The sequence below is a fragment of the Haliaeetus albicilla genome, chromosome 19, assembly GCF_947461875.1.
Source record: "Haliaeetus albicilla chromosome 19, bHalAlb1.1, whole genome shotgun sequence".
Classification (NCBI taxonomy): Eukaryota; Metazoa; Chordata; class Aves; order Accipitriformes; family Accipitridae; genus Haliaeetus; species Haliaeetus albicilla.
Window position 1 is genome coordinate 16,287,610 of NC_091501.1, and position 24,821 is coordinate 16,312,430.

At 38.2% G+C, this 24,821-nt stretch overlaps 1 protein-coding gene across 1 annotated transcript in view; it reads left to right on the forward strand.

The window, feature by feature from the left end:
• Positions 1 to 24,821, forward strand: part of PIK3C2G (phosphatidylinositol-4-phosphate 3-kinase catalytic subunit type 2 gamma) — a 208,427-nt gene that overhangs the window by 136,888 nt on the left and 46,718 nt on the right. The window contains exons 26-27 of the mRNA XM_069807825.1: positions 14,614 to 14,770; positions 19,257 to 19,366. Coding sequence (XP_069663926.1) covers positions 14,614 to 14,770; positions 19,257 to 19,366 — 267 coding nt within the window. The remainder of the gene's footprint in view (positions 1 to 14,613; positions 14,771 to 19,256; positions 19,367 to 24,821) is intronic.

Genomic DNA, 24,821 nt, shown 5'->3' on the forward strand with positions numbered 1-24,821 from the left:
TTTTCTTCCCATATTCGGAGAAGAAACCAAATTTTCCAAACAGACATGGAGCATAATTACATTATGCCTCTGTGGGTAAAATTGCAAACTTTTTCATTATCTTTTAAGTTTTACATCTAACCACACTGAACTCAGGTGCTGTTTTGCAAATATCTGATTTTACCTAAAAAAGACTGTGATTTTTCTGTGTTTCTATCTATCTATGATGTAACTATCCCATGACAAAGATAAATAAAATAGTGTGATCATGTATTCTAGTTCCTAATGTGAACATACTATGGAGGAATGAATTGGGATGGAATAAGAATAGGTATGATAATACCAGTATGTGCAAAACACAAAGAACCTGTTATAGCAGAGTAGAGAATGGATAAAGGATCCCTAATGCTGACAAAATGAGTTGTGTGTGTGTGTGTCTTCCCTCCATGTTTCCTAATAATTTCCAGAACTTTTCCCAAATTAAGTTTGATCTAATTGTTCCTTTCTTTTTACTTTGTTGTTGTTGTTGTTGTTGTTTTGTTTTGTTTTAAGCTGGCCTTTGACTATTTTAGGCTATCTCAGTGTGTTAGATGGAAATAAGCGTGGGAGTATTGGTATGAGGGAAGCTGATGGGGATAATAAGTATTTCTAAGCCAGGCAGTCAAAAGATTTAGTTGCAGTGCTCAGAATTATCGTCAATCATTCAAGATATGCTCCCTTAATCCTACTTATTTGCTGTGGAAAGAATAAAGCAGAACAGAGTAATAAAGAAAGATACTCATGCACACTCTGAGTCAAGTGCTGCATGCCTGACTCCAGCAAACCTCCTTTTGGAGACTAACAGGAATTTCCCTGAGCAGTAATTATACATGAGCGAAGAATTATCTAGTTGGAGTGAACAACAGGGTGAAGAAAATATGGGGGGGGACACAACAACCAAATTTAAACAGAAATCGTGGATTAGCAATAATAAAAATAGATGTTAATTTTACAGTTTTACAACTCGGTCGTAACACACCTTCTTATTAAGTCTATGAAAACGACTTAAAATACAGTCACTTCCATAAACAGCAACCATTTTTTTCCTGTTTCTCCATGCAATATATTGCTTTTAAATTATAGAATAAAATAATACATTTTAGGACCTCCATTCATAGAGGTCCCTAGTAAAACTAGGACTCACACTTAACAGCAGGTTCTGAACATCATGGGACAATGGTTGTCTTCCTCATACCTACATGTAACGGAGCAGATAAAATATTAACGACTATAGCTCTCATGAGCTGTATGCACCTTCACGAAATGTAACATATTATTTGTAACACAGGAACACAAGGATATCACATTTCTACATCCCATAAATTTCAGGCACTCAAAATTTGGAACTCTCAGTGTTATTTCTATCTACTCATTCCCACAAGGCAAGTCCTGAAATAGGTTTAGCCTCTAGTTTCTTTAACAGCTCTTCATATTAGATTTTTATTTAAGTTCTTATTAGATTTTTTAGTTGAGTTCTTTGCACCCCCACCAAGAACATACCCCTAAAATAATATTGATAAAACAGCAGCACAATGCTTTCAAATATTTAGAATTATTAGTGCTGACCCTTGGGGTTTTGTACAGTAGATGCTATACATATACTTGTGAAGTTCTATAGGTGGCTTTAACAAATGAAAAGCATCTGATACAAATCCCTATACATACATGCAACTGGGTTTTTTTTTTGTAAAATTAAGTCTATGCAAATGAATGAAGGCTTATAGAAAAAGAGTCCCTCTATGAACTCTTTAAAACAGTCATTCCTTTCAGAATTTAGGAAGCTGCTTGCCACAGCTGTCCATTTTCTGTTCTCAGGGAATGCTTTTTCCCATTACCAAACTCTTATTCCTCATAAAGTTTCATGAGGATAGGTCCTCTGCAATGTTCTGCATATGGAGCATTTCTTCTGTTGTAAGTAAAGTGAAAGGCATACATGGCAGCTTTGAGAATCGCACGCTGTCAGCCATGGGCTGCAGTTCTTTCTATCAAATCCAGTATGAGTCTTCAGAGAACCCTTTGAAGCTGATATGATTCATGCAGTCATGCTTACTTTTGCATTCATGATTGTATAATACCCCAACAAGGGATTAGTTAAATTTTATAATTCCTGCCCTCATCTTTAAATGATGTCCAATAAATCTGCTTAGTTTTGAGTCCAAGGCACAAATCAGTAGCTCAGCTCTTTACTATTTCAGAGGGAAGAGGAATCAGGAACTTTCTGTTTTTTCCAGTTCCATGAACCTTCACAGTACAGCAAATACGTTAAATAGTACTAATAACCTGTCTTTACTTGGGTCTAGGAACTAATGTTTCAGAAGACATGTTGGAAGGAGACATATGATGTATCTAAGCAATAGCATAAGAGAGCTTGGCAGAGGAATTATTCTCAAAGTCCCACAGGGAACTTTCCTACTGAACCATGAGATTTCATTATCTTTTTTTTTTTTTTTAAATCATACTGGATGACACAATTTGTTAGTGGTAATAAAATATTCCTTCTTTCATTCTCTAATCCAGCCACCACATTTGACTCTATGTTCCCCTAAAGCAGTGAATTCTGCAGGTACACTTCAAACTGTATGAAGAAACATTTCTCCTTTAATTCCATATAACCATCCTATTCTTTATCTACTGAGTATTCTGTGGCAATCATCTTAGACCCACTCCAACTTGAGTAAGTGTAATATTATCCAGGTAATCATATGGGACTAGGTCAGTCATCAAATGGTATGGAAGATGGTGTCTGGCTTATGGTTGCACCTGCCATGCTTTCTTTGCTTTTGTTTTCTTCTTTTCAGTTCTGACAAGTTCCTTTGGAACATTTCTTCTTTGGTGAATTAAGCAATAAGAAATTTATTTAAATCCTGTGTTAACTGAAGTAATCCTAACTTCAGCAGTCTCATCCTCTCCGTTACCAGTAACTTCCAACATTGTCATCTATATTTTTTCAATCAATGATGTGTAGTCTGAAACCTGATGGTGAGTTATGGAGTAGTCCAGATTATGGCACACTCTAAATTCACCTTTTGATAGCCTAGATGTCCTTTTTTTTTTTTTTAATACCCAGTCATCCTCATTATTTACAACACTCACTGGCCTTTCTTTTTCCTGATCTTAATCACAGAGACTCTATTGTCTCTTTGCCAAACTAATCCTGTGTCTTGGCGTGGTTTTCCCAGAAGTTAAATCTCCTAAGCTGGTTTTCTTCTACAAAGTTAATTACTAGAGGCAGCCTAACTATTCCATTGGGAAATTCCAGTTTTTGAAGGAAGTTTCAAAAATATGGGAAAATTATGTTTCCCACACTTTCTTCCTATGTCAGTGTTTTCCTATATTGAAAAGCACTTAAGAAAGTCTGAGCATGTAGAAAAGTAGAAGTGCCTCTTTTTATTTTAAAAGTAAAACATTTCATTTTTAGTGTTAACAACCTAAAATGAGTGTTATTGTCCCACTGGAACTTTTTATTTGAAAAAATTACTTTTCAGGTCTTTCTTTCTAAAAGAGAAAAGTTGGTATACAGACAGGGAAAAATAAGTTTTATCTGTGTTCTTTGACTACATAGTATCTACATGTGTTCTTTTTCCTAAAAATAGGAAAAAATGGGAGAAAGGGAAGATAGAAATTTGAGAATTTCAGATTTTACTTTTTCCTTTTTGCCTTATTTAAATTTTATTTAGGGTAATCATCAAAAGAAGAGTCTAAAACTTGAAAGTAAAAACTCAAAATATAATCACTTTTCATTTTCTGAATTTGTGCATGAAAACTGTTGGACTATCCTGTATTACCCGCTGCAAGATTTCATCAGGAATTTTTAGTATGCCTATTTATCAATTCATTTTCTGCAGTTTAAATTTATTTTTCTGACATGATGGATCTGGAATTATCAGTTTCTCTGAACTGCTAACTCCGAATCCTTTGCCACCATCCACTTTCAGAACTTCCTGTATGCCACCCTCCAAAAATCTCTAACTGAAATCCTATAAAGATTTAATTTCATGACTTGAAGCACCTTCGTAGCCCCAATGATCTTAATAAGATTATACAGATGTTTAAAGATAGTCATACACATAAATCTTTGCAGGAAGACCTAAAGGTGAAGCAATGTCACCTCCGAGGTAACAAGGCCTAAAGGGGCTTGAGTTTATGAAGCAAGAAGTCCATCACTTCTGAAAGTCAAGTGTGTCTAATTGCCCTGAATTAAACACCAAAAGCACAAGCTGAGTCTGAGAACATATGGAGCAGCACAAGTTGCAGTCGTGAATTTCAGATGCACTTCTGTTATCTTTGTCTGCCTTGAAGAGTAGGTATTTATTGTTGTTGCTTGATGCTTTCTCTGATTACCGAGCCTGGACAATAGTTTGCCCTTTACCATTGGTTATTTATTTTCAGTAGTAGCCTCTTGTGGAGGGCATTCAACTAAAGCTTTTTGAAATCAGAGTAAATTATGTTCACTGTCCACTTTGTATCCTTAATTTTTTTTATTATCCTTTTCAAAGTGCCCAGACAGTTAAGAAAGGCACTGTTTCTCCATACAGCACCCGTATGGATTTGAATGGATTTGACCCTATCCAGTTTTGTTCATCCAAGCGCATTGTTCTTCTGCTGAATTGAGTTCCCGGGAAACCAGTTGTTATCTGCCACAACTCTCGGTGTCCTTTCTGGCTTTTCAATCAGTTCAAGCAAGGCATAAACTGCTTTCCTATCTTCAGGAACAGCCACTTCCTTGAAGGAGTTATCATGTATTCTTGTTAACAATCATCTGGGCTAGAGAAATTGTCTGATGCCTTCAGAGCCACCAATGGAATTCCCTCCACTTTGGGAGATTTACTGCACCTGAGTTATGGAAGTGACTCTCTATCAACTTCCTGCTTCAGAGATTTCTTCCTGCCCTCTCCTCTTCCCTCCTTCTCTTTCTATTAGTCACCACGTGATTTTTTGTAGAATGAGACTCTAGAGACAGGAATTTTAACAATAAAACAGAAATAAAAGGGGAAAAAGACATCCTGTTCACTGTTCATTTTGATTATATGATTTTATTTGTTATCCTTTTCAAAGTATAACTGGTTACAGAGACGTATTTTCTCTTTCCTCCTTCCATCAGAAACATTTTATTGTATGTCTTTCTCCAAAAGCTTTCTATACATACCTTTTTATGTTCGGGGGGAGCTGTTCTCACACCCAGTCAAGTGTACGTTTATATTCAGGGGGAGCTGTTCTCACACACAGTCAAGTATACATCAAGCACTTTTAAATTAATCTCTGTTGCTTGGTCTTGGTATCTTTTTCTGCTTGTTCTGCACACCATGCCTTTGTCCTTCATCCTTAACTGGAAAGCACACTGATATATTTAATTCATGTAGGATTTCATCCCCTGCCCTGAGGAATTTCTGTGCAATTCAGTTTGTTCATCACTGGTTTATTTCTGTATTTTGCCTGGTGATATACAGATCTCCTGCAACCATGTATTACTGTGTTTTCCAAATAGACATCTCATATTGAAAAGACCTGTTACCTGAATGTTTGATAGGTATGGGATATAACCCCAGTCATTCTATTTATTTTTAGGCTGCTTTTAGGTCTGAGTTTTAAAATCTTTTCACTACTGAGGGTCAGTCAGAACACAAAAAGCAGTTGTCCAACAATCCCTATTAACAAGAGGAATTGCTCCAATCTCCTCCTGAATTAACTCTCAAGTGTTTTATCAATAGGGTTAGTAATAAACTCCTAGCAAACCTGAAAAATTTGACAGTCTTAGAAAATGGTGTAAGGCATCAGGAATGCTGTACTGAGCACTTTCAAATACAGGTATTGAACATGAAGTATATAAAAGATTTAAATTCACCTTAACATTGTTATGCAGTCTGATTGCTAGTGACTTTGAACGCAGGCTGCTTTATATGTGTCTGTCTGAAGAGAGTATCCTAACTCAGCTCAGAAGGTGCCTGAGCTGGACACAGTAGTGCATTTTAACCAGTCAATGTAAGATGCACATGGTTGCAACAGGACAATGTTTGAAACTATTGAAGACATGTATGCTATTAAAGTAGAGTACATCTTTCAGAGAGGATCTTTTTTGGATTCTTCCAAAATATACAATCAGCTGACTGTACAAAATGGTTGAAATTCTGGGACATAAGTGAATAATTTCTGTGGTCATACTGCAGAATAATTAGTGATCGCAGCAGAGACTGGGGCAATGCAGCCAAAGCGAAAACCAGCAAGACATGCCTCAAACTAGTTTCTGCTTTCCCATTAGGAGTCTTGCCAACATCCTTGTTACAAGGTAAGGTTCCAGATGAGTCCCTGTGGCAATAAACGCTGCAAATACTAGGTCTACGCTAAGAACTGTAACCATGCCCAACCTTAGCTGTCAACATTGTGTTAGCTATACTGTCACTTAGCATAGTAATCCTGTGGGACCAGGTGTGATCAAATCTCCATGATTTACAAACTCACTAACTTCAGTTGGCCCACAATGAAAGGGATTTTAGTTAAGTCACATTCCCTCGCACTTTGCACAGGCAAAGGGGCACAAATAAATAGTTACTATGGCTCAGTTTACATGGGGAAACTATATGTTAACAGAATGATGAATCAGAGCCCTTGGCTTAAGCAAGCTTTATAGCTTGTTTTCTACCATATCCATTAAGAATGATTAAATCTCAATGTAACTAATTCAATTACTGACAGAAACAGATAAATCTTTCAGAACAGGCCTGTCTAATGTGTGAAATATTTCTTTTACTACTGATCAAAATAGCGGGTATGTGCAACACAGTGATTTTACTGGAAAGCTAACATTAATGCTCTGACACTGAAAAATAATGATAATAGCAAAGTTGATATACACATAAAAAGAACTAACTTAATGAATAAATAAGACCATAGTGGTTTAAGCACTGTCCTCAGTTACCTAAGGAATTCAGGAGATTCTTTCTAGTTTGATGTTTCTGCCTCTAAAGATAGTTGTTAATATAAAAATAATGTGGGTAAAACTGTAATCAGAAATGAGATTTCAAATTTGTAGTTAGAAAACTTTTTATGCAGTAGATATCTCAAACAGCAGCAGAAATGGCAGAATATAGACTTAAAAACATGTTATCTGGTATAGACTTGACTCCTGGTCATTTGGTTGAAGAATGTAGGTCAAAAATATTAGATGCATGTTTTGAATGTCCAGGCCATGTAGCTTACCTGAGCCAAGGATGCTCAGGGCATTCAGGAATCTTTCTGTGTAAGTATTAAGGGGATAAGGTTAACACTAAATTCAGACCAGTTTACCCAGGGCTATGTCCAGTTGAACCTTAAAAACCTCCCAGGATAATCTCTCCAGGCAACTTGTTTCAATATTTTATTATCCTCATAGTGAATGGGGTTTTTTTCTTATGGCCAGTCAGAACGTTAGCTGTTCCAATTTTCTCCCTTATTTTTGCCTGGATCCATCTGTTTCATAACCTCCTACAGATACTAGAAAATTGCTGTTGGTGTCCTGAAAACCTTCTCATGTTCTAGGTAAACGAGCCCACCTACCTCAGCCTCTCCCCACAGGCAAGTGCTCTAGCCCTCAAACATCTTGGTGGCCTTCTGCCGAACTTACTCCAGTTTAGCAGCATCCTTCTTGTTTTGGCAGGGTGTGGAGTAACAAGTGCTAAGTAAAGGGTGTCTACCGGCTGCTCTCCTATGAATTCAGCCCAGGATGCTGCTGGCCTTCATTGCTTCCAGGGCTCATATTTGGCCCACCACTGGCTCCTGCTTAGCTCACTGCTTACCACCTGGGAGCCTTGTCAGTGAAGACTGAGAGAAAGGCGGCGATGAGTACCTCCACCTTGTCTGTGCTCCCATGTCACTAAATCACTACTTGGCAGCAGGTCCACATTTTCTTTGTTCATCCTTTTCCTAATGATGTCTCAGTAGAACTTCTTGTTGCGCTTCATGTGCACCACCAGTTTTAACTCTAGTTGAGCTTTGGCTTCCCTAACACCATTTCTGCATACCCAGGCAGAGTTTGTATATTTCTCCTCTGTAGGCAATCCTTATTTCCACTTCCTATATATGTCCTTTTTGCCTTGAAGCTTAGTCACGAGTTCCCTGTTTGGGCAAGTGACTCTCCGTCTGTCTGTTACTGGGAATAAAAGCTATTAAAAATACAATTGAGAGTAAATCCCTCAGGAGAAATAAATTCTGTGGTTTTGGAAAGGTGTTTCAAATTTGCTAATTCACTTGTCTCTTCTATTCCTTTTTATAGCATTGTAATTACTATTTGGCAGTTGAAATTTAGACTGTCATTTTATTTAGATGTGGATGGGTATACATCAGGTCTGGGTGATTTGAGGAATAAAGTCTTAGCAAGAGGCTGTTTACGCTTTGCAGGAGCAGACATGTATCTGTGGAACTGTTAGCAAGATTTCTTCACTAAAAGAAATAGTAAACAGAAAAGTTTTCTAAACAAATCTGAACATAGATTTGCAATACAAGCCAGTGAAAATGCAAGTGGTAGCAACTGTCATTGAAGTCAATGGGAAACTGCCATCAAGTCCGGCAAGTGAAGTATTTATATTTTATACAAAGCTCAGAACTACTGCTCTTTTACGAGGTCACTTGCAATATATTTACGTCATTTAGATGCTATGCTTGCTGAAGAGACTATCATCTCCTGTAACAGTGATCAGAAAAATAATAAGCACTGTAGAGTTCTCCTGGAGCATTCACCTTTCTTGAGTGGTTATTTTTTCCAGGAAAGGATCATTTTGTGAGATAGAGGAGAAAGAATAGATATCCTATAACTTGATGTAAGTTAATGGAGCCTTAGTAGAGCTCCTGTAACTTTCACAAATAACATTATCATAAATTAAGAAAGCACTGCATAGATAAAACCATTACATTGCAGAACTGCTTTAACAACCATTAATGGAAAGTATCTAGCTGCGTTTCAGTGTCAGGATGGAAGGATATGCCAAATGGCATACCATAAGGTTTGTGAGGGGACTGACATCTTTCAATATTTTCATTAGTAACCAATATGATGAGACAGAGAATGTTTGTTCATTTTTTAGTAGAGGCCTATTGTAAGAGTTTTTGACTGTGGTGAAAGCTGGGATTAGCAGTGACAGGTAGTTTTTCAGAAAGGGATCTCAGAGTTATACTGCAGACAAGTTGAATGTGAGTTGATAGAATATTGAATTTGAAAGCATGAAATGTGAAGTAATCATTTTGCTTCACATGACACTGGTAAAACTTCAGCTGGAATATTTTCAACATTTTACTTTTAGAAAGATTGGATAAGGAGTCCACAGAAATTACAAGGAGTCCAGAGAAAAGCAATTAAAATTATCAGACATCTGGAAAACAAGACTTATGAGAAAAGGTTGAAACAATTGTCTACAGAAGATTGAGGAAAGACATAATAACAGTCTGCAAATACATTAGAGGCTGCTGTAAAGAAGACTGGATCTTCATGTTCCCTTAGGAAAGAACAAGAATTAATAGAATGAAAGCACAGCAAGGTTAGATTAGGCATTAAGGAAAAAAACCTCTGTGAGGGGAGATACAGAAACAGAAATTTGCTAGGGAGGTTGGAGAACTGTATCACTAAAAATATTTGAGAATAGGCTAAAGAAGCATCTCAGAAGCATGTTTATGGTTGATCTTGTCCTGGTAAGCAGGAAGATGGAGTATCTTTTCTGATCCCCTTTGCAGGCATATATTTATTTATGACTCTTTATATGCTTGCTTGAGAAGAATTGTATTGTGCAGTTGTTCACTGTTTCATTCTTTAACATATGAAAGGAATACATTTGCTCATGTTTTTTTCTGTGTCTTCAAAAATATATGATTACTGTGATTAGATATTTTCACTTGGCTTAGAGAAATAAGCACTCATGTTCATTTATTTTGTGTGAGGGTGTTCTTCAACAAGCTTTTGGCTTTTACTGCAGAGCAAAGGATGCCAGCATTCAAACACTCCCTTTTTGGCCTTTCCTATTTTACTGGATACATCGAAATTCCACATAGTCATGCTGAATGCTATCAGTCACTCTTGACTCAGCCAAAATGGTTTTAAAGCAGACAAGGAATTTATGGGGGTATATGCTGCTGAGCAGCTGATTATTAAATTGCAAACAGTTCTGTATGGTTTCCCACGCATTGTCTCCTATGTCCATATGACAACTTGGACTACAACTGGTTTGATCTCATTGTATTACTGTGTGTGACTTGAACTTTTCCATAACTACACTATTAGGAAGTTTAGATAGGATCAGAGCAAAGGTCATTTGTTGATGATTATCTCATATGCTTTTTCTACTTAAGATAAAAGGAAGTCAGTGTATCATTCTTAACTGTTCTGTACCGTGAGATTCATGGTAGGAAAAACTAAAACCAAAACCATTGTTGACCTTACAAGCTTTGTTAATCACTTTACATCTAGTGTTTCATAACAAATCCTGATGATCTTACTGGTCTTCTAGGAATGCAGCATACTTCTAGCCTACAGTGAAGTCCCAGTAAATGTTCCCATCACCCCAGACCAAGCTTGTTTTTGCATAATGATCTCTTCAGTTGCTTGAGGTTTCCTTTCTTTCCTCCCACTCATGACATATCATCCAAACATTCTTAATCTCCAGAGGAACTGCAAAACACATTCCCATGAAAATCTTAAATCTCTAAAAGCAGTACCCAAGAAAAAAAGAATAAAACCACCATAAAACTAGCCTTGCTTCTCACTGAATGACTTGAGTAAACTCTTTGTCGCAGCCATAGTAAAGTATAAGTCTTTAGGGTCCAGGACTGCAAACAGACTCTGTCATACACAGGGGTATTGCTTTTTTGACTGATTTCTATTATAAAACCAAAGGGCTCATTAATCTCACCTAGGGCTTTGGTGGGAAAAAAAAAAAAGGGAAAAAACAAAACAAAAACAAAAACAGTGAGCGAGCTGTAGTAAGGTAGCTTTAATGATTTTGCGAGGCTTGTTGGCTGTACATCTTTGGTCTACCTCAAGCCACACCAGTTCTGTCAATAAGGCTTTTTTTTTCTAGAAATGATGGTACCCAGCATTACCATTATACAGTAGAGGTCATTCAAGAATGCTTCAATTCTTTATTTCCTTAGCACACCATAAAGAAAAAAAAACTTCTGGTCTTTACCATCCCTGGAGGTATTAAAAAAGCGCGTAGACAAGGCACTTCAGGACATGGTTTAGTGGGCATGGTTGATGGTTGGACTCACTGATCTTAAAGGTCTTTTCCAACCCAAATGATTCTATGATCCTGAAGAGATATGGTAAAAGGCTTTTACTTGAAAATACTTCATCATACTAGTTTTGTTAAACTGATGCTAGTCATTTCATTAATTGATGGAGGCAGCAAGCTGTAATAGATACAGATTTTAGGCCAAGGGGCTTTTGTCCCATTGGTTGTAACACAGTCATTGGTCTTTGAACATCCTACGGATGTAAAGTATTATAGGGCTTAGCTGCAATCTTGAGGGTATGTTCTGGGGTAAGAAGTGTTTCACGTTTACATCTTTTAGATAACTTCATGTAAGCAAGCTATGTAATACATTTATGTCCAAATGAGTGATGTCTTTCGTAGTTGTTATTATTACCAGGCCTTTGGAGGCATTGCATATCTTCTGAATAAATGCCATCATGTAATATGATCTTAGCTATGTGCCACAAAGAAGGCTAGAGATATTGGAGATGTACTGGTTTAAATACAGAAAGACAGGCTATGCACTGGTGTGAGGTTTGTTTGCGTGTGTGTGTGATAAATTAGAATGCTTATGCAACACCAGGGCATGCATTGCTTTTTTTCTTATGTAGGCTAAAAGAGCCTCCGTTTCTTGCTGATGTAAATTTTCCCATGTATGATGGATGGTGACTTGACTTGGCTGTTTGTAATTTTGCTGGAGTAATTTTTAGACTATCCCCTTCTATGTTTTTATATTCCCAAGGAGTTTGTGAAAGCAGCAAGGAACATTTTGCACCCATACAAAGACATTCATCCCTGTCAACTGGTTTTTCAGAATCCTTTATGTACTCTTCAGTGAGTAAGCATCTCCTCCCACTGAAACTTTGCTTTTTATTATTGGCGTGAGAAATGATTGTGTTGTTCCTTCTAGTGGGTCTAGTCTCCTATACTAAGTTGGTTTTATGTGGGTTTTTAATTTCAATTGCAAAGCGTTCCTTTTATGAGCAGCCAGCTTACTTGGACGCGTGCAGGAATGGAGCTTCAGCATCTGACTGGTTGCAGGGCTTACTTTGCGGGAGAAGCTCTGATATCACAAGATCTTGAGCAAAACCAGGGAAAGCAAATTGCTACATCGTATTTTGCAGGTTAACAAGGGAGGACAGGCCTACCACCTTAGAAGACAGTCTTAAATGATACTGAGAAATTTAAGAACCTTGTAAAACTGCTTAAAATCATCTTACAAATAAATTTAATCTATAAATAATATAAATACTAAAATATCAGTTATATGTTCAAGTGGATTGTTTTGCAACAACAGTAAGAGAATTGACCAACGTTGCAGTCATCGCTTTGTGTGGAAGTTGGCCCACAGCCCAACCCAACAATGTTAAACACATATTTTTTCCAGTAAAGTAATTTCTGATTGCAGTGTCTGTTTTCAGCTCAAGTAGCTTAATGTGGGAGATTTGGACTAGCTTAGAAAGGGCTATGTTTTCACAGTGCAATTGTGTCCCTTGATGCGGTTGGACATCAGAAATTAAATATGAATTTTGAACAAAATACATAATATGGGACCTTTACAGAAGTAGTTTTGACTTGGAATATTTTAGCCCAAAAACATAAATGCAGATGAGAAACAGATTTGGGTTTTAGACATTCTCAAGATGCTGAAATGCTTTCAAATCAGGATTTAGATTTCACTTATCTGTGGACAGAAGTCCAAATGTTAACACTGCTAATTTTCTGGCTCTATCTCTCTTTCTTATTAGCGTCAACAAATTAACTTCCATGACTCTAATTGTATCAATTTATTTAATACTTAATGTCTATTTTAAATACCACTGCTAAAACAAAAGATAAGCTAAAAAATGAATGAATGAAAGAAAGAAAGAAGATTCTGGGAAAATCTTGCTCTCTGCAGTCAGTTATAGACACAGGTTTGTAATTCTCCAAGAGTTAAAGCACAAAACTACATAGTAACTATGTAACAGTCATACTGCAAAATAACTGTCACACTATGAGTTCACATCTTGCATAATGCAGAAAAATGTGGAAGGAAAGAATTACTATTGTGGACCTTCATCATTCCTAGTACTACCTACCCAAAATTGAATAATATATTAAAAAAAAATCAAATACTTTAATGGCCTGGGCTGCTTTGAGGTGAACGACACTCATGGGAGGTCTGGTTTCAAAGTTAGCTTCAATGTAAACCAGGAAGAATTTCCAAACATAAGAATGTGAAGGCCACCTGAACATTTCTTGAGACTAAGACTTCCAGCAGCAGCCTAGAATCTCATGGCAACTTGACTTTCCTTCTGCAATAATACAAGGCAGGTGTTTTTATGGGAAAATGAGGACAAATCCTATGAAAACTTCTCTGTCTCATTTATGAATGAATCAGCAAGCAGAGTGGGTTCGGACTCAGCCCACTTTTCGGGTTTTAGCAAGAAACAGAGATCATCAAATTCATTTCTGCATTCAAGCTTCCCAAGAATATTTAGTTTATTCGAGTTCACTTTGAATTAAGGGTTAACACACAGCACCTATTTCCTTGGAATATAGCTCTCTAATCTGTTTACATGCCTCTGTATAGACAGTTGTGATGAGTAAATCACTGCAGTACTTTTGTCCGTGTGAGGATGCAGTATATCAGGCCTTTCTGAAACTATTGAATGATAGGATTATTAGCAGAAGCCTGGCTAATCTGTTTTCTTCTGCAAGAGCATGCTTTAGCCACAAACTATGCCAGAGATAAGAAAAAAAGGCAAGACATGCTGTCAGATTCTGCACCTCATTTACTTTAGGGTAATAGAATACAGAGTAACTGTACAGAAAACAAAACAATGTATTTAGGTTTATTCGGTTGTAACCTGAGTCAGAAACATTCCTTCAGAACGGTGTATGTTTAATGATATCATCACATGTTGTATTTTTTTGTTGTTAGATTGTGGAGTTGTAGGGTTTTTTCTTAAATTCCCTTCTTGCCTAGCAGGGAGTTGATATTTGTATCCCATCCTTTTTGAGAACAACTTTTAAATATTTCAATACCAGGAGAGGACTTGTTTCCAGCTTCACTTTCAGGCTGGAGTCAAGAAATTAAAGCAATGAGAGTTTAGAAAGAAAAGCAATGAAGAGCCAGAAGAAAACGTGTAAGCTCCAAACTTGTTCAGTTTTTGGATTTCTCACTAGGAAGCTCTTGCTGTGAAACCTGTCTCTGCCCCAATTAGTCAGTGACACCAGGGAGAGTGATCAAGCTGTCCACATTGAGGAAGGGAGAGATGAAATAATGAGGAAGTTAATAGTGGAAAAACAAATGTGAATAATGAGTTACAAATATTAACTGTCTTGCATGATTTGCTATTTTCGGTGAAATTTCTCATGTAATTGTTCTCTTCTTTTCAAGGGACCGAGCTCCCTTCATCTTCACATCAGAGATGGAGTATTTCATCACAGAAGGTGGAAAAAACCCACAGCGTTTTCAAGAGTTTGTGGAGCTTTGTTGTCGAGCTTATAACATAGTCAGAAGACACAGCCAGTTACTCTTGAACCTGCTGGAGATGGTGAGAAGCTTGACAATGACACCAAAAATCAGTTTCCTCTGGTGTCCTCTTCCCTTTTACCATTTCTCTGCTGCCTCCAGTAGCACTGTGATTTGAAGAGGTATCAGCTGCTCTGCTGGAAATGTTAGTGATGGCACTTCCTGGGCAAAAAAACTATCCAATTTCAGTACTAATTTCTGAGAAAAGAAAAGCTAAGCTGCCTGGGGTTTTTTTCTTTCTTTCTTTTTCTTTCTTTTTCTTTAATGCATTCTTTTTTACAAAATAGTGGAAAACTGCAAAAGAAGTTGGGTATAAGTTTCGCCTTCAGGAATTTCACTCAGCCGTTTTTCTAGGTCTTCAAGAAACCACTCACCAATCCTGTTCATGGTTATAGCAAGACAAAGTAAACTAAATATTTCACAGACTGAGTGATATGACAGTACCTAGCAGCACTACAGCTAACAAAGGTTGCATTAGAATATTTTTTTGCACATTTCCACGCTCCCTTCTTAGGATGGCAAACACAGAAAAGAAAGAGCACTTACCCATATTGACAGGTTTAAAAATCCTTTTGTATAGGATTTTAAGACCTCTGGGAGTTTTTATCCCTTAAATATTCCTACCGATTCACATGCTGGGCAGATTCCATAACTGCTTTATGCCTCTATTTACTTGTGTGTGAAAGGTTAATGATTTTCCCTTCATGGGTAGAATGAGAATATTAAATTAACTAATATTTGCTAAGTTGCTTGGCTAAGATATTAATCCAAAACTTAAGTCCAGGGCCCCGTGCAAAACCTAGGTGACTGGTCTGTGCATGAAAAAATCTATACAACCTTATAAACAGAACCCCTGCTGGGGTTGGGGTACAGCCAAGAAGTTGCTCTGTAAACACTACTTTATCGTCTCCAACTTCTGCAATGGGGAGGGAAGAAATGGTAAGAACTTGCTCATCTTATTTCTTCTGTCTTGTCCATGGATTCACACGCAGTGGTACAGTGAGTGATTTCCCAATATAGAGCAGGAGGGATTTCCCCAGATCTCTTAACCCTGCTTCTAAGTAGTCACAAAGGTGCAGCAAAACTGAGTTCCCATCAGAAAGCATAATTTCGCACTGAAAGCAGGGCAGAGTGCTGTTGTAGGAGATACTGTCTAAGTTAAAGAGCCTCTGGAAAACTCAGGAGCACCCTTGCTCTCTCATCCACAGCAGTAATCCCTGCATTTCTGAACAGGTTGCCTAAAACTGCATGCTGCAAATATAGCTACATCTTCTGCCCACCTCCTTGTCCCCAGTGCAGTCCCTTTTTCTGCAAGCAGCAGAGATAATGATTTTAGATTACTCTGGGATAACAAAGAGAAAATGTTCCCGGCAGGAGCCCTGAAATAACTAGCTATCTCTGCCTGGTATAGTTCTGGTTTGTCTATATTCAGGACATGCTGTGTCTTTTGTTTCTGCTGATCTTTAAGGAGAGGAAATAGTGCTGAGCTAAAAGTCAGCATACAGATATGTTTTAATATTTGTCACTGGGCTGCAGTTCAGTCAATTGTCAATTGTATTGCATTTCATAATGGAAAAATAACTGACAGCGTACTCACACCCTATCAATGAGCACTTCATATCAAAGGAAATTAAACAAACAAGAGAAACACCTTGGTTTTGCCAGTGATGTTTGGAAAGGTGAATCTGGGTCTGCACTTGAAATGGGGTGTTGGTCAGAAACTGTAAGTATCAAAATGTTTTAGGTGCATGGGTCACTTCTAGAAAAATGAATAGGCTGTGAAGTCGTTCCACTTTGAATTCATTTCCATGCAGAATATCAGATGTTATCATGGAGGGGCAAGATAATCTAACCACTGCTTATTTGTATCAATGACAGTCTAAGATTTCTCTCACTGTCTGGAAATCTGCATTATTAATCTTTCCTTCGTCTCTCACATTCTGTTTCCTGAGATGCTATTTATAAAACATGGTTAAAATAATCTATACAATAAGGCTATTTCCAAAAAGTACAGTACTTCACAGGAGCAGTAAACTGTGCCCTGGATGGTCAGTAACTCTTAGTGGTTTCTAGCAAACCATGAATATGAACAATCTAGGGGGTTTGGCCCAGTTTGGGAATTAATGCATTTTCTTGGTGGTGAGCAGCAGTTTCTAGAGCTGTACTGACATTTGCTACTGAGAGTAAGAAATAATCCATGAAGTTTCCATCACTTTCAGAAGCAGAAACATCTGTGGGAGACCCAAGAGTATGCTGGCAGAGTTCAGCTGCGTAAATGCCTGTAGTTCATCAGCTTTGCTCTCATTAAAGAGTTGATGTGAAGTATTATAAAGAGGGTGATTGCAGGACACAAACACCTTTTGACTAGTTTAAAGAAATGCAAAATCCATTATTGTTATAAAAATTTTTCAGGTAGAAAATTATTAAAAGGGGCTTAGAGGTGACACTAGACAGCAAGTAATTGGTCCACTTGCCTCTGTTGTGACAAGAAACAGGTCAACCTAATAGTATAAAACAGGAGACAGTACCTAGACAGAGCAAATCTAAGACTCAAGAATCCTGTGTCCCCATACAAGTCATTTCACTCTTCTAAACTCAGAAACACCATCTGGGAAAAGAGGATCAGGAAACATCCCCATCTGGGATGTCTAATGCATGGAAAGTACATTCCAGGACTATTCATTTTTCATGGGATGGTGGGCTGAGCATCACACACCGGCTCTGAATCCAGGCCCAAGGAGAGTGTAGGCAGCTCCACTCAGTGAGTCAGAAGGCCTGGGATAACCAAGTGTGGTAGGTCAAGACATATGTGTGGCCAAACGAGGAGAGCAATGCAGGCACTTAAACTTAGGCATCTAGTGATGTTTGAGTTGCCCTAGGCAACCTGTAGTTGTTTTCCGAACAGTTGTTCCATGTCTTGTCTAATTAGCGTCTAGTATCACTAGCCACAGTACCCAGAAGCATCCTCGATCAGGGACTGGAAACACAAAAGATATGCTATATGGAGCAAAAGGGATGAAGCAGTATAATAAGCCTCTAGGACCCCCTTGCAGCCAGCAAAGCACTGTGTAGGTACTGCCCAGCTAAAGTCTTTTGTTTTGCTTCAGCAAATGGTTTTCCACCTTCTACAATGCAGAGAACCTAAAAAAATCGTGTTTTTCAGTTGCACTACAGATTATTAAGATTATGTTCATATCTGATATTGTTCCCTTTTCTAATGCAGGGCAAGAAGATTAATCTGCCTATGCAACAACACTTTTTTTTTTTTTCTTTAAAGGAGACAGGAGCTGTTATCATCTTTTATAAATGGGTTGAAGGCATACAGATAAATAGCACTGTGTGTCCTTAAGTGCTGAATGTTGTTATTGTCCGTGCTTTCAACTCACTTAAATTCATCTCATTGAGCTTTCTGCCTCTCTGCTCCTTGCTAGCCAGAACTCTGTGAGACAGAATTCTAACCGTCCAGTGGTAGTATAGATTGGGTCTGATGTGAAGCAAGGTTTTCCTCATAATGCCAAACAAAAAAAATATACAAAATATTGAAATTTGACTTAAAAATATTAAGAAGGTTTGAAGGAGTAAAGAAAATGCACAGCGGTGACTGCAAATTCAGATACATTTCCTTCTGAGCAATGTGAAGGAGTGATTTTTTTTCTCCATTACACACAAAGCATCACTTTCAGCTCTACTGTGATTGTTGAGAAAAATCAGTAGGTTTTGAAGTGAGTAAAAATTATTTTTGTTGTTGACATTTTAAAATGCCTGGAGAGAGCTGTATGGGCAATTGGATGCACTCAGTTGTCTACCCTACTCATGTTGTTACTTTGCAAGGGGAATATTTGCATTATTTGTCTCTTGAACCTAACTTGGCCAAGTAACTAGAACAGCTCCATCCCTCTTTGATGGAGAATGATTCCCCCTTCAAAGGGCAGCTCTCAGTGCCTAAGTCAGGGCTCCTGCTGTGATTTGGCATCTAAAGAAACTTTTCTCCTCCATTGACTGTAAAGGGAGTGAATCTATGATCCCTTTGCAGGAGGAGTCCAGAGCAGTAATGGTGAAATCAGTAGTTACAAATGAGAAGGTGATGTTGCGCTAAATTGGATTAGGACCAAGATAACACTGTGAGCATAACAGAAACGTGGTTACTATTGTTCAGGTGGCTGAATTTGGTTGCCTTCCCTTTATCACCATTGGAAGGCTGTGAAGGAATCTTAGGAATGCACATATTGAGGTTATGATATCCGATGAGAAAATAAATAACTAAAATGGATCGGTGATTTTGGCCCATGCCTCTTTCCGGTACCTCAGTGTGAAGGTTTACAATGCAATATATTCACTTTAGTATTCCAGGCATTGCTCTAGCATCAGAACTGCTTTTCAGATCAGCAGACCTTTGTGTTTTACAAGAAGATCTTTTGGAGTAAAACCTTTCTATTCTCAGTTAGCCCCATTTAATTTAAATTTCTTTTCAATAGAACAGTGGACTAATTATATGTCTTTACTTTAAGATGCTGCATGCAGGGTTGCCCGAGCTAAACAGCATCCAGGATCTGAAGTATGTGTATGATAACCTCCGTCCTCAGGACTCAGACCTACAGGCTACAAGCTACTTTACAAGGTAAAACCAGAATATAATCCAGAAAATTTATCTCCTTCAGGCATGAAGCAAAGCTGTCAAACAAAAAAAACAACCAAACAAACAAAAAAAGGCAGTTTTTCTTTTATGTTAAGAGGTTGTAATCAGTGAAATTACACGAAAGGATAACTGGTCTTCATGTGTTTACTTTTAAAATGTCCATCCCTTATGCGTGTTATAACCAATCTCCTCAAATTTCTGGAAGAAACAGTTGTGCATTTGTGGTACACTTGTAACAAGTCACTTATTCAGCGCCTAGAGATTTCTTTGGCTTTCACGGTGAAACCATCCTGGCTTACGTCTAGTCAGCTTTCCTCTCTGCTTTTAAATGCAACAGCTACATGCAACAGGATTTGGACTGCATAAAAAGGTTCAACTTGTTAATGGACTGAGTGAGGACCTGGAATTCCTGCATTTTAGTCCCTTTTCTGTTCTCCTTTTGACTTTCTGTGTTGTCTCAGGCAAGTTACTTTCCCTCTGTTAGCCGTAGTTTTTCCATCTACAAAATGGTACTGATACTTCCTTTTAAGCACTTAACAGATCTGTCCCAGAAAAGCATTGTGTGTGAATACAGGTATGTTTAAAGCTTGATTTGTGTTGGGGTAATGAAACCCTGTGATAATAACTCGGGATTATTGATGAGGAGCTACAGCTGATGTGTATAAAATCAGTTTGAAGGCCTCAGTCCTGATCTTTCAGGTCAGGCCTCTGCATTACATGTAATTCCAGCAGTTGATGTGATGATGCTCTAGATGGAGCCAGTGGAGACTCTCTGGATTTGGAAACCTACTTTCCCATTCTAGGCACAGTGTGAGAAAAAATCTCCGTTTTCAGAGCCTGTCCTGTGCAGCACCATCATTTCGCAAGGAGTCTATGAATTCACGCACCCTGGACACCAAGTACACATGCAAAGCAAGCCAGAGTCTTCTGACCTCCTCCTCTGGTGCAGGTGCAGGGCACGTATCCAGTTCAGAGCGCTGGACTCTGAGTGAAGGGCTCCTTTCAAATTCAGAGCCCTAAAGGACACTCCCATAAGGCAGCACAGCTCTCTGCATGGTGCAAACTGCCTTGAGGCAAGAGCAATCCCCCTACCCTTCAGTACAGCCAGAGGGCATACTGCAATGAATAAATGAGGTGAAAGCTTGAACTGGAGCAGCTGAGCCAGTCTCATTGCTATTACAGAGGCCCATATGAAGATTTGGAGCAATCTGAATTATGTTGTTTATATGTCTCCTCTTCGTGTATTAGAATTGGAAACGGAGGCGGCAGGTTTGGAGAAGGCTGGAACGGAGACCTAGAGAAGTTTAAGGAAGACCCTTCTTTGAAAAGAAAGAGAGGAACTTCTCAAACAAAACTATTGTTCCATTACGTTATACACAGCAGAGCACTGAGTTCCTTCTCTTTTAACACTTGTTTTTTCATATGCTTTCACTCTTGCCCTTTAGCAAGATTGTTTTATTTTAAAATTTAATTACTGCTTCACATTTACCGTCAACTCCTACCTTATCCTTTCCTTTAAAATTTTATATATTCCCAAATTACAGACTTATATTTCCACTTCAAATAGGAAACATGTAGTTTCTAATTAAATTGTAAAAGTCTTGATTCTGTCAAAGAGTTTGGGTGGTTGTGTCTGTCTCTTGTGGGTTAAAAAAACCAATTCATTTAACTAGTGAAAAAAGGCTAGGTTATACATAACAAATAGGGAAATGTGAGTCTTCCAAGTGAAAATTGCATTAGTGTCATGCAAAGTTCAGAGCTCGTGCCCAGCACTCTTCTGGGGGTGGAAAGGATCAGTATCCTTTTCAGCTGGGTAGGACTAAGGTTATGGTTAGGGTTAATATCACTGCAGTCTTGCTCAGCTGGAAGACAAAGGATGAAGGCTGGGTTCAGGACAGAGCTGTAGCTCCATGCTGTTTCTTGGAGGTGGGCAAGGTGGTTATGGTGTTTTGAGGGTTATGGTGAAGGAAGTGAGGGACTTCAGAGTGGGAGTTCACCTGCAGTCTTTCTCAGCCAAAGCATGTGGAACAGCTGGCACTAGGAAGATGTGGCTCCACACTGGTTTGGAAGTAAGCAGAGTTGGTGCGCTTTGTTGCTGGGTAGATGTTCGTATTAGGGTTAGGAAATCCTGTTCAGCCCAGAGAGACTATAGGTAGGACTCAGATGCCAGCATGTCCTTCTTCCCATTAGATTTCTTGTTAGGGTTAGTGTTAAGGAAATGAAGGCCTTCACAGTGGAAAGCCACTCAAGTCCTGCTTGGCATCATGGTGCCCATCTGTCCAGTGCTGCAGGCTCTGTTCTTATTTGAAACTGTATTTTCTGCTAAAATGTTTTTAGTGAACTCTGGAGCTATTGTTCCAATTTCCTTCAAAATGCTGAAGTATAGGTTTGTTATTGTCCATAGAGATCATTACATCACATAGAAAAGTCAGATATTGCTAGGGTGCATATTTTGTTCTTTAATACTCTTAGGGTATGTTTGTATTATATATGTTCATTTGCAAGAAGAAAGTCTCTTGCCATTAGCTCATAAATTTCCAGGGATCTCATTTCTCCTGGAGGTTTGGGGTTTTTTTTGCTTTATTCTAATTTCTATTCATGTTTGAACATAATTTGTGTTAATTCAACACGTGTATTAACTAACATTTCTACATGTTTAAATAAGGGTAGAACATCAGGCTTTGTGTCTAGCAGTATTTTAACTTCTGAAAAGTGTATCCAGGCACTTTTCAAAATAAAGACTTTGGGATGGTATAATAGCCATATCCATGCAGAATATACCTCTCTGTATAAGCATTTTGCTACCTGCCCCCAGGAATGTTAATACATTGAGATTTTTGTGAGCTTTCCATTACCTACGTCATCTTTATTCCTGTCCTTCAGAAAATTCTTCCCTACCTCCTTGTTATACAAAATGTCTGGGTGAGAAAGAAATCCAGTTACACACTTCTCATGGTCACTCTGCAGCTTATTCCTGTATCATTTTTTCAAGCTGTCCTTAGAAAGCCAAGGAAATTGAAAGTTCTGATTATTAGCATAACTTCCAGTAGCTCTGAAATCCTTCACAATTTGTAGCTCCCTTTTTCTTCATAATTACTTCCAAAAACACTTCATTGTTTTTAAAAAGTTCTTTTCTAGACAAGGAGCGTGGTCATTGGAATGTTAAACACTGCCAACCGAAAGTTATTTCTTGTTGTAAGTACAAGATAGTTATTGTAATCTTTCAGATTCAATCATATAATGTATCTGCTGAAAACCCCAATCTTCTGCTAGTGGAAATAGGAGAACAGTATTTCTCTGTATTTCTGTAGAAATAGGTTGCTTTTAGCAATTGTCTGAGTTTGGTTTGAGCAATAATACTGACATTGACTCTACCATTGTTTAAAAACAACATGAAATGATGAACGATGTCACAAATATTCCTGGCAGAACAATGTTAATTTGTTCTTTGCCATCACCTTTTTAGCCAACAGAATAATGCTACTGGAGTTTGGACTGTAACATACTGACCCCTTTGAGGATCATAAAGCATTCTGCCTTTTACCAAATTCCTTTGCTCTAATTCTTGATTTAAGACATGTTCAACAATCAGTGGTCTCATTTGTGTACTGTATTCTTCTCACATTGGGTCAGTTCACTGTTATGAGCTGATGAGCCTCAGTGTTAAGCCTCACAGCTTACAGCCTTCTGGAAGGTCGCACCCTCAGATCGTGGATAAACAAGGCAGCAATTGAGAGTTAAACAAGAGTTTCTGTGTTTGCTTGTCAGTTCTGTGCACCTAGTGCCAAATGAAACATCGTTGTCTCTCCAGCATCTGCCCTGAACTCAGTTTGATCCTTGAAACTCGATTTGATCCTTTCCCCTCCCTCCTTTCCTCTTCCCCTGACAACACAGTTTTACCAGAAACTGGAAACCTGTCTTAACTCTGGATATAAATTTCCTCTTTGGTTTTCTGCAGATGTCTTCAAATGTCAGCACGGTGTGGCATGCTGCCTGACATTTTTAATGTGCCTGTAAAGGAATGTGTATTTAAAATTATTTTTAAGGGATTAAAGTTAGCCTAATGCAGTGAATGGAGTTGATTTCAATTGATTGCAGTATGCAATCTAACCCACTCATAGAAACCCATGAATAAGAGATGCACAGTGGATCTGACAATTACCAGGGAAGTGCCATTGCATATCTTCAGCAGCCTGATTGAGGGGGATACTGCTTGGGTCAGCTGCTGCCTTTACTTATTTATTAACAGAATCATTTGTTAGGTACCCGTCATTGCCCACGTCAAGCATATCCACTCCAAATCACAAATGCCAGCAGTTGCAAAACTGGACAGTTCACAGTAACTCCTAATCTCAAACTGATCAGCCAATCCCTCTTTCTCAGGTGGCTGCAGAGATTTCAGCAAGAAATCTCCCAAACAGCTGAAACACCAGTGAAAGCTGGTGACTTCTGAAAAGGCATAGACAAAACTACAGTACTAAAGTTTCTTTCAGTGGCATTCAAGCGTTTACTTGTAAAGATCCTGGTATATGTGTTTCAAAGGAACAGAAGGTGGATTTCCTCCTTGAATTTCTGTTGTTTGAGGCATTCATACTGTTGTACAAACCCCACATGCCACCAGCTCAGGGGAGAGGAATGTTCTCTGTCCTGGGAGAGGCGCATAGGAGGACTGGTAGGGAAACTAGGCTGGAAGATGCACTTCAGGAGAGTACCTGATGTGTTCAGCCTGTGGGATCAGAATTAGTCTGAAAGTAAATGTGTATTTTAAAGCCTAGCAAAATCAGGGGAAAAAAGAATATGATTGCCTGTATACTATCACATATATAGGTATTAAACTGAACGGTTATTACTGCTGTACACACAAAAAAATTTCAACTGTCCATGAATAAATGCTGCTAAAAATTAGAAAAGGTACATCTCTGAAAGCAGTAATATTCTGGAAAAGTCTGTTAAGAGGTGCTGCGGGCATACTACACAACTTGTTTTAAAATGGAGCCTGATAAATTCATGGATGGAAAATTTGGATATAAATGAAGCACCATGTCTGTTAACATCTGAGAATCCCATGAAAATAAATTTTGCTCATTATGCTGTAAGTTATTTCCAGGCCTATATGGAAATGAGAAGCAGAATGCCATCAAGAATGATAAAATTATTCTGAAGTTTGAGGTGAATATTTGTTATTATATATACTAAGACTAAGATCTGGATAACTAGTCAGTAATAATGAGTGTATGTGCTCTTAAAAGGCTGTGGAGAAAGGCTGTTGTGTCCAAAAAGATCTAAGCACCAGCCCTCAGAATACCTGTCCCATAAGAAACGTCTACTTCCTAAAAATCAAGGCACCAACTATCACTAGTCACTCTTGAAGACATTAGCTAATCTTTTCATCCATCTCTGTTTACACAAGCAGCCAACCAGTCTGTGCATGTTTTAC